At 35.5% G+C, this 14939-nt stretch overlaps 2 protein-coding genes across 6 annotated transcripts; one reads left to right on the top strand and one right to left on the bottom strand.

Moving 5' to 3' along the window:
• Nucleotides 1–1152: 1152 nt before the first annotated feature.
• mcur1 (mitochondrial calcium uniporter regulator 1) lies at nucleotides 1153–7056 on the bottom strand. 5 transcript variants are annotated; one of them, XR_014533761.1, is made up of 11 exons: nucleotides 6621–7056; nucleotides 5806–5925; nucleotides 5601–5704; nucleotides 5258–5359; nucleotides 5092–5133; nucleotides 3695–3766; nucleotides 3539–3592; nucleotides 3273–3387; nucleotides 1730–1816; nucleotides 1581–1646; nucleotides 1153–1530 (listed from the first exon to the last, which is right to left on the bottom strand). XR_014533761.1 is itself a non-coding variant. In XM_083542041.1 (10 exons), the coding sequence occupies exons 1-9, from the start codon at nucleotides 6916–6918 to the stop codon at nucleotides 1761–1763; spliced, it is 963 nt and encodes a 320-aa protein (XP_083398167.1). In that variant the 5' UTR covers nucleotides 6919–7056; the 3' UTR covers nucleotides 1153–1646; nucleotides 1730–1760. The 5 variants fall into 5 exon arrangements, 3 of the variants coding, with proteins under 3 accessions (XP_083398167.1, XP_083398168.1, XP_083398166.1); XR_014533760.1 differs by having other exon boundaries at nucleotides 1581–1816; XM_083542041.1 differs by having other exon boundaries at nucleotides 1153–1646.
• Nucleotides 7057–12261: 5205 nt separating this feature from the next.
• rgs9bp (regulator of G protein signaling 9 binding protein) lies at nucleotides 12262–14467 on the top strand. The gene is made up of 3 exons (XM_083543068.1): nucleotides 12262–12706; nucleotides 13277–13583; nucleotides 13857–14467. The coding sequence occupies exons 1-3, from the start codon at nucleotides 12617–12619 to the stop codon at nucleotides 14219–14221; spliced, it is 762 nt and encodes a 253-aa protein (XP_083399194.1). The 5' UTR covers nucleotides 12262–12616; the 3' UTR covers nucleotides 14222–14467.
• Nucleotides 14468–14939: the final 472 nt, after the last annotated feature.

Below are 14939 nucleotides of genomic sequence, written 5' to 3'. Positions count from 1 at the left end.
ACATTGGACCTCCTGGAGTGTTTAAAGGCTCTGGCATGGAGAAGCTGGTGTTGGATCTGTGATGATCACAAATGTTGAGCTCAGTAGCCTCTAGTTTTATAACCATAAAGACTGTAAAAAGGACATTACTTATAATCTTATACTCCAGTACTCATGTTAGTTCTCATTCTCCAGTGTTCTTTATTGTTTAAAGATTTATGATCAAACTCTTGATGTCACCCAAATGAGGATGAGGCTCCCCTTTTGAGTCTGGTTCCTCTCAAGGTTTCTTCCTCATAACATCTAAGGGAGTTTTTCATTGCCACAGTCGCCACGGCTGCTCATCAGGGATAAATGCACACCATTCACCTCAACTGTTGATTTCTGTAAAGCTGCTTTGAGAAAATGTCTGTTGTGAAAAGCGCTATAGAAATAAACTTGACTTGACTTGACAGAGCAGGTACTCAAATAAACTACAACCAGAAGTTTTGACATTTCATCAAGATAAATATACTTATGTTGTGTTCTTTCAATTTACTTTTTTTGCTTTATGTGATCCGAAATATTTTCGTCACTGACTACATTACACACAAACATACAGAAATTGAGAAGAATTTGTACATAAAAATGACACTGTTTTTAATTAAAAATGTGTTTTATTGTTAGACAATTATAAAATGTTTAATATTGTCACAATGAATCACATTGGAAAAAACATGGGAAATAAGATATGCACTTGAAATGATAAATTGGACTTATTTGTAAAAACGATGAGTACCATTATTTTATTTTTAATGTCAGCTATAGGTCACATACAATGAATTCCAGATCCACTGTATTGTCCTTATTTCTATGGAGACCTTTTATTTATTTTAACTTTTTTTTATCACTAAAAGATGTATTGTAAAGCTTACAATCATGTATTTGGGTTTCTATTTAGAATTCAGAAAATAATGATCTGCTTTCCAAATACATTATACAATACATTGTGTAATTGCACTGCCTCACTTTACATACCCTGCACAAACTGTACAGTAATGTCTTTATCTTTATTTTATTTTTCTAGTTTCATTTAATATTTTGTAATTGTAATTTTTTATATATATATATATATATATATATATATAAAAATATATATATATATATATATATATATATATATATATATATATATATATATAGCACCAGCAGACCATGACAAGTTCCCTGTACATCAACCTTGGATTTTATAATATTAGTTAGTAGCATAAGTTAAAATACATACATGATGTTATAAAATATTGAGAAATCAAGTCGAAATAACTTACTCATTAGAAATAATTAGACGAGTCAACTGAAATAACATTTTAATGTGTGTGTCCCCTCAGGTCAAGGCTTTTGGACAAATAACCCTTATAGAAATCATACAAAATCCAAAAATTGCTTGCCTTTGGTCACATAAGCCAGATAGCATTAGTAGTGCCCTGTAACAGCTTTACATCTTAGTCACCTTTTTACATTTCAGTCAACAGACAGCAGGCCACAGTCTGTGTTTCTTTTACAGAACATATACTCCTTCACATGAAGTGCATTGCAGATTATAAAGTCATCAGTGCCTACACAAATACACTGCAGTTACAAAAGGAAAACGTGTTTTGAGCAGCATCGGATTTCTTCACCTGGAGCGCCTTCAATAGAAAAGTCAGATCAGCATGATTATACATCAGTTTGAGAAGCAGCACTCATTGGAATACTCTGGCATGATGCTTACATGGAATGAGTGTGTGGAAATTTCTTTGCATTCACATCCATATTCGAAAGAACCCCAGTACTACTGTGAGACAAGTGAACACCGACCCTGAGGAAAACCAGAAGACACACACAAAACTGTGAGGAAAACTTTACTTAAGACGCACAGTGATGCTCTGAGATCATCTAACTTTTACATAGCTAGAAATTAAAAATCATAAAAAACTATGAAGCGGTAGCATTCTGAGTGCCAACATTCTTTAGTTAAACCCTACACACATGCTTTAATCTCAACAACAGAACAGATTGTGTACTATTGATGATCTGTAAATGTATAAACTCCGGTTTCGTGCTGCAAAATGGCCCATCAGGGCAAAGTTCTGAGTCTATTCCATGGGAAAGTTTGCGAAAATGGGTAACTGATGGGTGGAAAAAAGAAAAAAACAAGTGACTAAGTAAAAGCAATGGAAAATAAATTCACTTTTACAGCCACTATGTAATGCAGCAACCAATCACATGTCTTTTGTCATCTCTATTCTTCCTTCCAGAGCTCCAGGAGAAACTCAACAAGCTTTTGGCGTGAATCATTTGGAACTGTGAAGAGGGATTACACTGCCTCAGTCTCGGCTGTGGCCACGTTTACCTTATATAAAAAAGGGTTCTTCACCACAAACACTGATGCGAGCTTCACAAAGCAGATCATTTTTAATGCAACTAACGATTATTTTGATAAATGATTATTCTGACGGAAGGAAGTGGCTAGCGAGCAACGCTAGCGCTATGAATTCTTTAACATTTTATGTCCAGCTTCAAGAATTTCTCTTAAAAGGAGAAAATCCTGACAATTCTGAATACTGAGGGAGTGAATAAATGGAGGATAGAATAAATTAAGACAATTGTTAAAGTACGCTGAAATAAGTAGAACAGTTAAATAGATTTTTATAAAAATTTATTTTTATAATAAAATTTATATTAAATGTAAAACACACCAGACACAAACACACACTTATAAACACATCTGTATTACCTAAATGGGGTCTAACAAATGTAAACTATCTAATACAATTTTTTCCATTTATTAAATTTTATTTAATCAATTAAATTTGTGCCAATCTAATTGATTACTATATTTAATCAATATTAATTGCATTAATTTGATTTATTCTATTTAAAAAACAATTTTTATATTATAAAAACAATTTTAATATATTACTTTCTTTTATTTTATTTAAACAATTTAAAAATTGCAAACTACTGATGTTTACAAATGTTAATAATTAAACGCGTTAATAAAAAACGACCAGCAATTTTAAGTTTTACATTTCTTCCTCTTCACCGTACCACAATTGAACCGAACCGTGACTTAAAAACTGAGGTAGGTATCGAATCGTGAATTTCGTGTACAGTTACTCCGCTTGTTATTGTAGCTACATACATGGAGCCTTTTCTGGGTATTGTTTTTACATACGTATCTGAGAGGAATGTTGACACAAAGTTGTTTCTACTGGTATTCAATTAATATTATTGGTGCTGGTTATTACTGTAAAAAAGCTCACTTCTGTTACCTGCTAAATATTTAATACTGTCCAGTTTGTGAGATTCCAGCATGGTCTTCAGGCCAGCCACTTCGGTGTCGATTTTCATATTACTCTGTCTTACATGGCGGTCCTGCTCAGAAAGCTGACAAAATGGGAAAACTTTTACCTGCTATTTATCGATCTCTACACTGTTGTCTATAACTTGTTTGTAAGTCACACATAAAGCAATTTTTAAGAAAGATAAAATTTACTGTGCAAGGTTATTTTGAAATATTTTGTCGCATTGTACTTACCATTTCCATCATTTGGTTTCTGGCCTCCAAAATCTTCTTTTCGTGCTCTGCTTTCTGAAATGCAGACGTTTGTTTAAAGAAAATCTTTAAATCTTTATGAAACATGAATAGCATTTTAAGATATTTGTGCTCTAGGTTTCACACTGCAGAACATACCATTTCTTTCACCTGGTTCTTTTCCATGTTCACGCTGAGCTTGTTGCTTAAGCAGACTTTATTCACCATATCCTAATCAGACAGAAAATATTGGTGTTTTGTATATAATTGTACATGCACTTGAACAAAATGAACAAAATGTTGGAAAAAAAACCACCCATATAACTACATTCAACAATGTGTAACTTTCATTTTGCTTTATTGGATTACCAATTATCTTTATAGCAAAATTATTTCACATTTTTAAAAACATTATCCATTGTATAGACCACAAGTACAGTAATCCCCCGTTTATCGTATCTAGTTGACACGACAATAAAAGCTTCTTGACTTGACTTGATTTTTCAAACAATAAAAAAAAAAGAAAAATTTTGGGGTGGCGTCCGTTTATCACGATTTTTGTCACTATTTATTGTCACTATATTTATTGTCACGATTATTGTCACTATAAACCGCCTGCGATAAACGAAAAATCATGATAAAAGGACGCCACCCCAAAAATGCTTTTTTTTTTTTATTGTTTAAAAAATAAAGTCAAGTCAAGAAGCTTTTATTTGGTATGTCAACTATATATATATCTGACGCAGTACACAGTGAAATAAAACAACGTTCCTCCTGAACCCTGGTGCTACATACAACAACAATCACAGAAAACACAGGGATAAGGACTAGTAATTTCTCTCGCCACATAAAGTGCATCGTGTGCAACCTGATGCAAACAGTGCAAAGACAACACAAGACAGTGCAAGACAAATACACAAAACATAAAATAGCACCGTCAGTAAATTTGTTGTATATTGCACACTGCGGTGTGTAAACGAATTGCACACTGCTGTATGTAAAAGAGTAAAGTGAACATTGTAATTAACAAAAATGTAAACAAAATGTTGTGCAAAAGAGCAAATAGCAGCAATCCGAAAAAAAAAGATGTGTGCGAAAACGGCATGTAAACAGTTTGTAGTAATGAGGTGATGTGTGGAGTGAGTATGATTGTGTGTTTGAGTCCGGGTTGTACAGATCAGTCACACTGTGTATGTGTGTGTGTGTGTGTGTGTGTGTGTGTGTGTGAGTTTCAGTTCAGTTCTGTGTATTAAGGAGCCTGATGGCTTGAGGGAAGAAAATGTTGCACAGTCTGCATGTGAAATAATAAATAAAAATGAATTAAAAAAATTCATTATTTCAACATAAGACTCCATAAAAACAATTCCCTATAAGTTTTCTGGTCTATCGTTCTTTTCGCGAGAGAAAAGGCAAACAAATTAGTTATGTGGCAAATGCAATTCCACGATTAACCAAACGGGGGCGCGAGATTCAAACAGCGATAAAGCAGGGAATTACTGCATTAAACATCTCTATAGCGTCGTTTTTTTTTTTTTTGAGTGCAAATGTTTACTTACAGAAAGTTGTATGTTGACCTGTGCAAGCTCTACTTTCATTCTCTACAAAGAAAAACATGCAGTAACATGTAAGTTGTAACTAATAATAGAAAGACACTGCTAATACCTTTTTACTCCTATACTGTCAATACGTAAAAAAAAAGCACGAGACAAACACGGCACTTACTTCATTTTCTGCCAGTAAAGCAGAAAATTCACTTTTCTCCAAAATGATCATGTCCTTTTTCACTGCTGCAATTTGAGACATAACCTTCTGTAGCATGATCTCCTGTTAAACAGCGAAGAGAAATCAAACAGCAATAATCTGCTGAAAATGAATGACAAATAACTGTGTAGTTCATAACATCACAATGAAGTATAAAGATGTGAGCAAATCGACGATTCCTGTCTGGGCAAATAAATGGAACACATCTGCATTATGTAATATATTATATTCATAAAGGACATAAGTATGAAGTCACATGTTACACCACCTAAACATCAAGCTGCAAGTATCTCAGAAATCATACTTGCTGAGTCTTGGTGACCATATCACTATACATTATGTCCATGTTGGTGTTGGTTGTATTAAGGAGCACTTTTACAAAAATTTCAGCCTGCTGGAGTGTGAACCCTACAAAAAAAAGAAAATATTTAATTGCTCTGGACGTTGAGTACTAACAGATTTTGCACAATGCTTGCACAATAAACGTTGCATTCTAAAAACATACGAACCTTTTGCTTCCAGAACTTGAATCATTGCATGTGTATCGAAGAGAAGCTTGCTGTGGCCAGATTTTACAAGGTCTGATCTAGTTAGTTCATACTGCATCACTTTCATAGAGGTGCTCAACTCTGAAAAAAATATTACAATAAAATGGTGAATATCACATTTGAAATTTTCTAACTCCTAAACAACTGAAAACTTTTCCTTTCGCTCTTGCAGATACCCTTCTATTACAGGTCACTGATGCTACTCTTCTCTGTGGATGGTTGCACATGAACAGCCTAAAGATCCATAATATTACTAAGCAACTCAAAAACAATGAGGATGGATTTGGACTGGAATAAATATCAACAGTCTGCTACAAGTTTGCATGAACATGTCTGTATTTAAGTGTCCATCACTCAACAGTAAACAATCAACAATGGTGGAACTGTAATGAATAGATGGGTTCCCTTTTGAGTCTGTTTTCTTCCTCATGCCATGTCAGCAACAATTTTACTTGTCACAGTCACAACTGGTATGTTCAATATGGAAACTCTTATAAGGAACAAACTTATAGGCACTAGCATACCCATTGTAAATTTGTAAACAAGCTTTGAGACAATGTCCATTGTTTAAAAAAAATGGCATACAAATAAAACTGAATTATATGAATTAGTACATCTATATCCAAGCATTTTTTTTAAATACCTAAACACTGTATATTTTCCCAAGTGGGTGTGATTGCGTCTCATCCAGGATGTGTTTATAAACAGTGTTCCCAGTATAACAATAACCAAGACAGCGACTGAAAGTAAGTGCACCCTGTATGCACTGGTGTTACCTCTGACCATTGAGCATCGTACACCTTTCCCAAGCGAGCCAGTCTCACTCCCACATTTAGTAAATGTATGTCGAAATGCAGTGTGCAGAGTTTTCCTCTTTTCCAGCCTCGGTGTAAAGATTTTGTGAAAAGCAGGACACAGTCGCCAGCAATTTGCTCCGAGAGTCACAACCCGGAGTAACCGTGTCATGTGTCTACTGTTTACTCGTCTATCAAAGTCAAAATAGGAATACGGAGTTTTACTCGTGCCCTGAAAACTTCCCAAAACATTCGCGTTATTACAACGCACCAGAAACATTTTTACGTGGTTTTATTTAATGGTAATTTTTTTTTTTACTAATTAAAATCCTCGTGAAACTTCTTCTGCATTCGAAAGGTTACAACTTCCGGATACACTGACGTCCGTGCGTCATGCGTCATCACGCACGGAAGCAACTGGTTTCGTCTTTACATCATGACATTGAGCGTGTAGGGAATGTGTACATTGATAATAATAATAATAATAACAATAATAATAATAATAATAATAATAATAATAATAATAATAATAATAATAATAACAAAGCTTTCACCAGGATTTCATCAGAAGAGGTTAAGTAAAAAAAATATATATATAAAAAAAATATTATAAAAAAAATAAATAAATAAAATATATATATATATATATATATATATATATATATATATATATATATATATATATACACACACACACACACACACACACACACACACACACACACACACACACACACACACACTCCAATGATTTTAACATAATACACCCATGATTTAAGTTTAACATAAAAGCGTCACCATTTTATTTTTACAGTCGATTTAAGGTATATTTATACAATTTACAGTATGTGTTATTGTAAGTATTACTCTCTCCCTGGTCTAAATTAATCCAAAGTTAATGAATGATTATTCAGGTTTACAGTAATTTATGTTATGTTGAGCAGAGATGGGAATTACCGAAGTACAAATACTTTGTTACTGTACTTAAGTAGATTTTTGTGGTATCAGTACTTCGCTGTTTATTTTTACTTTTTACTTTCACTTATTTCATTTACACAAATATCTGGACTTTCTACTTCTTACATTTTTAAAACAGGCGTTTACATTGGGAGTGACGCCGGGATGGACAGGATTAGAAAGGAGTTTATTAGAGGGACAGTGCATGTAGGACGTTTTGGAGACAAGGTGAGGGAGGCGAGATTGAGATGGTTTGGACATGTGCAGAGGAGAGACATGGGGTTTATCAGTAGGAGAATGCTGAGGATGGAGCCACCAGAAAGAAGGAAAAGAGGAAGATCAAGGAGGAGGTTTATGGATGTGGTGAGGGAAGACATACAGGTAGTTGGTGTGAAAGAGGCAGATGTAGAGGACAGGGGGTATGAAGAAATGATCCGGTGTGGCGACCCCTAATGGGAGAAGTCGATAGAAGAGGAAGAAGACATATAAGAGGCGAAATCAATATATATTGGTTTCTGCAATGTTGTCCTGTTACCTTCCATGTCTGTAAATTAGCTTTTCTGTTATCAAGTACATTATTTGATAAATTTTGTTTACATCCTGATTGGCTTGTAGAGCTGTGTGACATTCTTAAACTGGCTGATGTCATTTGTCATAATTTTTTTCAGCCTTTTAATGAGCAATTTGCTTAGCTTATATAAGTAATGAGTTTAGAAATGAGTGGTTCTGAGGTATATACAGCTGTGGATAACTGTATTAATAATGATCTGTGAGAGGATCAAGGGTGAGAGTGACAGATGTGAATGGAAGAAAAGCGTGTGTTAATAGTGGTGTGTGTCTTTGGATGTGATAATTAAGTAGAAAGCACTAAGAAAAAATACTCTAAGACTTCACAGCACATGAGAATTCCACAAAGAAATTCCCACCAGTTCATATTACATTGCAATAAAACATTTCAAAGACAATCTATATCCAAAATGTTAGCTTAGTGAATCCCTGGCATTGACCATTTGGAAAAATGAAATGCAACATCACTGGATTTGAGCTGTTTTATAGATTAAGATCAATACAGTCAAGTCAAGTCAAGTCAAGTTTATTTCTATAGCGCTTTTCACAACAGACATTGTCTCAAAGCAGCTTTACATAAATCAACAGTTAAGGTGAATGGTGTGCATTTATCCCTGATGAGCAGCCGTGACGACTGTGGCAAGGAAAAACTCCCTTAGATGTTATGAGGAAGAAACCTTGAGAGGAACCAGACTCAAAAGGGGAACCCATCCTCATTTGGGTGACATCAAGAGTTTGATCATAAATCTTTCAACAATACAGAACACTGGAGAGAGAAAACTAACATGAGTACTGGAGTGTGTGATAAATAATGTTCTTTCTACAGTCTTATACAGTCTTAATGGTTATAAAACTAGGAGCTACTAAGCACAACATTTGTGATCATCACAGATCCAGCACCAGCTTCTCCATGCCAGAGCCTTTAAACAGTCCAGGAGGTCCAATGTCCAAACTCCACACATGTAGTGGGATCCAATTGGCACTGCCACGTTTGCGAGTTCGGCATCTACTTCTTCAAGGTCCATAATCTTCATGAGGTGGTACATGACTGGAGCTGGCCCAACCTCAGGATGCTTTGAGAGAGAGAGATGGGGAGAGAAAGAGAAGTAGTGGAGAGAAATTAGCGTAGCTGCTGTTCATTATATTAACTTTATTTAGTAACTAATACTGAGTAGGGCCAATGAATGTTGTACAGGCTAGGTTTACCCAATCAAGTGGCTGCATTTAGCAGAAACCCACAAGCAAAAATGCTGTCCCAGATGGCAACCTGACACAGAATCAACATATAAATATCACTTCGTCTATCTTTTCCCTCCATTTCCTCTTTTCTATCTTTTATTATAATGAATTTTAGCACAGCAGGGTGCTGCAGGTAATCACATGTAAATACAGCTAGACTGATATTCTGTACAAAGCATGAATGTAAGCCGTTACTAGAGAAACATTAACCTGTTAAACTGTGAATATAAATTCGCATAAGTCACAGCCAGGACTACTCTCTATTCTCTAAGTTATGTTGCTATAAGAAATTAATGCATATTTTTTACTTACAGTATGTATTCAATCACAATATAGTGAAATTCAGTTTTAAAATGCATGTGGATGCTGTTTAACAAGGTTTTAAAAATGAGGTCAGAAATAGTCACAATAAACACAATATTTTTATTTTATATTAAATTAATACTTTTGAAACAACTATAAATCTTCACTAATAATATCTCTAAACATTTTATTGAACTATTTGTGTTTTTTTTTATTGAAGTGGCCTTTAAAAGGTTTCAGTTTCAGTTATTCTACCAGTAGTAATGTACTTATTTTTTGTGACTTTTTCCTATTAGCTTTTGTTGTATATTGTCATGGTGTGTCTGTTATATCTTTGTGATAGATGTTTACATTTGTACCAAAAACAGTATGACCTTTTCAGATGTTTTTGTTCATCATGTACTGATCTGCAATGCAATAGTCTCATAGTCGTCACGGAGGTCTATATATGCATTCTCTCTATTATTAAACTTTATATATGTTTCATACATGTCCTGGTGTCTGAGTGACTGAAAAAGACAATCCTAACAAGCATAAGTAGCATTTTCCTCTTTACTAGGATCTGAAACTTTTACAACACATATACTGATATAAAACCTAGGACATTAGGCTAAAAGTGAAACCTTGTTAGTCTCTAAAGAAGCAATGCAGTGTGGTTATCAGGGGCAATCTGCCAGGTATAGTTTAGGGATTATTTTAGCCTGCCTTTAATCAGATTAGTTTTAGCACTGAGGTCACTCACCTGTCATGGCTAACTGCTAGTTATGAATTATAATGCAGGTGGGGTGACATGATGTAGTTGAATGAACATGCAGCAGATGAGCAGGCCAACACAAAAATAATGTACTTGTTTCTATTACTCTGTGATGGATTAAACATTGCTAAAACATTTCTAATACTGCATTTATAAGCCATCTCTAACATTGCAATATCTACATGTATGCCATTTGGCAGATGTCCTTATCCAGAGTGACTTACAGAATATTTTATTTCATTTATACAGCTGAGCAGCTATGGGATTAAGGGCTTTGCTCAGGGGCCCAGGAGTGACAGCTTGGTGTGGCTGGGATTTGATCTCATAACCATCGGATTCCAAGTCTAATGCCTTAACCACTTAGCTACCTCCTCCCCCACCTTATATCTTGCAGTATAAAGCTTTAAAAAATTGAGAATATGCACTGGTTAAAGTTCTACGTGCCTATAAATCTGCATCACAGACATTTCATGATTATCATTTAAATCTTCAAACATTGTCTTCAAAACGCAACTTAATAAAGGGGCTTCTGGATAAAATACATAATGCAGATTAAGAAGTTTTAATCATAAATTTAGTGATTTAAAAAACAGTGACTCGGATGTTACTAGTTTCTTATAAATTGTCTCTGAACTGTACAACCATAATTCCAAATTATTTTATATAAAATAGAACATAGAAACATCTTAAATGTTTAAATGGAGGAAATGTAAAATGTTATAATAAGGAAATAATAAGGTTATTTTTAATTTGATGGATGCAACACATCTCAAACAATTTGGGGCAACAATAGGCTGGAAAAGAAAGTGTTATTTTTCATTTTGCAGGTAATATAGTTAATTGGCAACAGGCCAGTAACATGACTGGTATAAAAAGAGTATATGTGAGATTATTGTTACAATGGGCAGAGGTTCATTAATCCGCAAAACAACTGCGACTACAAATTGTATAACAAATTTTAAAATAATGTTTCTCAATATATAATTAAGCTCCTAATCAACATTATATAATGTTATGAAAATATTTAGAATATGGAGAAATCGCTGTGTCCATGGACAAGGGGGGAAAAAAAAACAATATTAGATGCATATTCTCTTTGGTCACTTAGGTGGCGGTACGTTAAAGACAGGCGTGATTCTGTAATGTAAATCACCGCATAGGCTCAGAAACATCTCTTGGAATCACCGTCTGTGAACACATTTCTCTGTGCCATCTACAAATGCAGGTCTACGCAAAGATGAAGCCATACGTGAACATGGTGGAGAAACTGCCGTCTTTTCCGAGCCAAAGCTCATTTGAGAATGAACTGCGGCAAAGTGAAAAACTGTTGTGTGGTCAGATGAAACGAGATGTAAAATTCATTTTGGAGCCTATAGACAAGGTCTTCTGGACTGAAAAAGAGAGGGACCAAACAGCTTATCATCTGCACTCAGTTCAAAAGCCTGCATCTCTGATACTATGGGGCTGCATTAGTGTCTATAGAATAGGCAGCTTGCACTATTGCGAACAAAATATAGGTTTATGGGATTTGCAAATCATTGTATTCTGTCTTCATTTACAATTTACACAGCATCCCAAATTTTTTGGAATTGGAGTTGTAATTCTGCATACATTTATGATAACTTAATTGGTGAACTTACACCCGTCTTGCTTTTTATTATATATTGATCATAACAGTGTTTCAGGAATAATCTCAATACACAATACTCCCTCTACAGCTCTCAGTGAAGAAAAGAAGAGTGAAGCAGGAGAGAGGCAGACAGGCAGGGAATGACAGACAGTTCTGTTTGTAGTGTTGTGAAGACAGTGCTGTTTTCTCAGCGTCCAGCGTAGCCGTACCTATCGGCAGCAGATAATGAGCTTAGTCGCTCTTGCTTGCGTACATCAGTGCACTGGGGTCAGTTTTTGGATTAACACACTCTGCACCTGAGCCAGAAATCCCTCTTTATGTTCTTGTTTTGGTAGCACAGCTGACCTTTTTATAAAGTCATAATTGTTTTGGATCATCTGTTAGATCAACAAGAAGTTGTCAGGTATGGCCTTCAAACAAATGAGCAGGAGGAGGTGAAGTTGGACAAGCGAATCTAAGTTGGTAAGACTCCAACAATTTCAGATATCAGGATAGGGGTTCGCCCTGTCCCCCAGAAAAAACAACCTTATGTTACTCACTAATAACAAGGTCTCTGATGATGGGAGCTCAGCAAAGTCCCTTCAAGAGGGGCAAGTCATGGTGGACTCCCTCTCAAAGGTGGGTTAAAAATTGTTTATCATAACTTAATTTACTGTACAGGTTACATATGTTATATGTTATGTTCATTCATCTCAACTGCTTGTAATATTGTTTATTTTTACTACTTCACATAATTTTTAATAATAATTATTATTATTAATATTATTTGTGCAGAATAAAATCAGGCAAATACATTTCTTTTTGTTAAACCGACCTCAACACTGCATCAGTCATTTGAAAACATTTCCTATTAGAAAATATCATATAAGATGCTGAGCTATTCATTAAAGTCAAACTAGTGCAAAAACTGTGCTCTGTTCTGTGTCTTTCATCAGCATATGGAGCAGTAAGATATGGCCCAGAGCCTTAATACTCATCCTGAAATAGCCTTCTTATCACAAGTAGATTATAATATTTAAGGCTATGCAAACTAAATAATAACGTAAAAAAGAAAAAAACGCTAAAAAAACCGCTAAAAAAACGTTTAGCTTAGGTTCAAAAGGATTTTGTCTACTTTCTTTCTTATAATTAATAGTTGATCATAGGATCACTGAGATGATAAAAAGTTGATGTTTTCTAATTGTGTAGGTGGTGGCATGTTACCGACACCTGGCTTCCTGTGTCGGTGGCTGCACAGACAGTACGAGTTTGCGGCGTGAGCTCCAGCAGACACGCGAGCGTGCTCAGGCACTCACACTGTCCTGTCGTAACCATCTCACAGCCCGACTGAGGGACAAAACCCTGCCTGGAGAGGAAAGGAAAGAGACAGAGCTACAGTGGGTGGCCTTCTCCTCCTGCTTGGAGCTGTTTTATGCAGACATGTGCAAAGTCTTTCACATGGGAAACTGTTTCTCAGTGGTCAACCAAAGTGCCATGGTGCAGACAGGCATTCAGGGTGAGCACAGGGAAACACTTTGTTGAGATCATTTGATTCATTCATAAAATGATATCAATTTCTGCACTTACAAAAAACTGTATTTAACTACCTCCTTCTCTATATACTCTTACAACTAGAAGTGTATTAAAAGGCTTTATATTTTGACTGTTTTTCAGCCTGAATTCAGCCACAGCATCATCTGTTGGATTTCGCCAGGATCCGTACATTTATTGTAACACTTAAACAAAGTGTGTTTTACTTTGCTTCCTTCCTAATGTGTGTAATGTGTAGGAGGTACGACTGAAGTAGCAGCTCGTGCTCTGAGCGTGCCTGATCTGCAGGAGCAGCATGGAGAACAGACAGCCAGTGTGGAGGGTCTTGAGCAAAGTCAGCTGGAGCAGGAGATTGCGCAGGTTGACCTCACTCTGGAAGACATGGAAATGAAGGTGAATGTACTTCGCTGGACAGTGGAGGCTCGTGGGCTCCAGTACTGTGACCCACTCAGCACTGACAGCGCTTCATTGGGCCTCCTGTGCGCTGACGAGGAGGCACAGGCTCAGGTCTGTGATCGGAGTCAGATGTTCGTGGTGATGCTGTTGGTGGGTGTGGCAGCTATTGCTTTGGCACTGTCAGCTGGTGTAGTTTTATTGATCTGAATCTACGGTGCGGGAGAGCCTTGAAAGCTCAGAAATTTTTCAAAGCCAATAATGACTGAGGGGGGTTCTCACATTAAATTCACATTTCAGAGACATTTATTTTTGAATTCTAGATAGAAAGTCAAGTATATCCAACGAATGTTATGGTTTCAGAAAAACAGAAATTATTGTTTGTTTTCAGCACCTTTTATTAGATGGACTGCAAAAAGAAGCACAGTCATCCCTCCCGATCCTAATACCCACACTGACAAAATCATTCTTTAATCATAATAATAAAATCTTGTAAATAAATGGCTTTGGATTGACTTATTATATAACTGAATGTGTCAATATACAAAGATACCATAACTGTTTGCATGACATTGTTTTATTTTATTTTTTTGCAAAAAGAGCACTGTTAATATTTTAAGAAAAAAAAGTAAACTAATATAATACAATTATAATATAATTAATGTTATACTATATGGTATATAAATGGGAAGTGGTAGTTTAGTGGTTAAGACTGTATAAGACTGTGAAAAAGGACATTACTCATAATCTTACACTCGGTGCTCATGTTAGTTCTCACTCCAGTGTTCTGTATTGTTGAAAGACTATAATCACACTCTTGATGTCACCCAAATGAGGATGGGTTTCCCTTTTGAGTCTGGTTCCTCTCAAGGTTTCTTCCTCATAACATCTAAGGGAGTTTTTCCTTTCCACAGTCGCCCAGGCTGCT

The sequence above is a fragment of the Silurus aristotelis genome, assembly GCF_946808225.1.
Source record: "Silurus aristotelis genome assembly, chromosome: 5".
Taxonomy (NCBI): domain Eukaryota; kingdom Metazoa; phylum Chordata; class Actinopteri; order Siluriformes; family Siluridae; genus Silurus; species Silurus aristotelis.
Note: the sequence above shows the minus strand (reverse complement) of the source record. Positions and strands in the feature narration are given on the sequence as shown.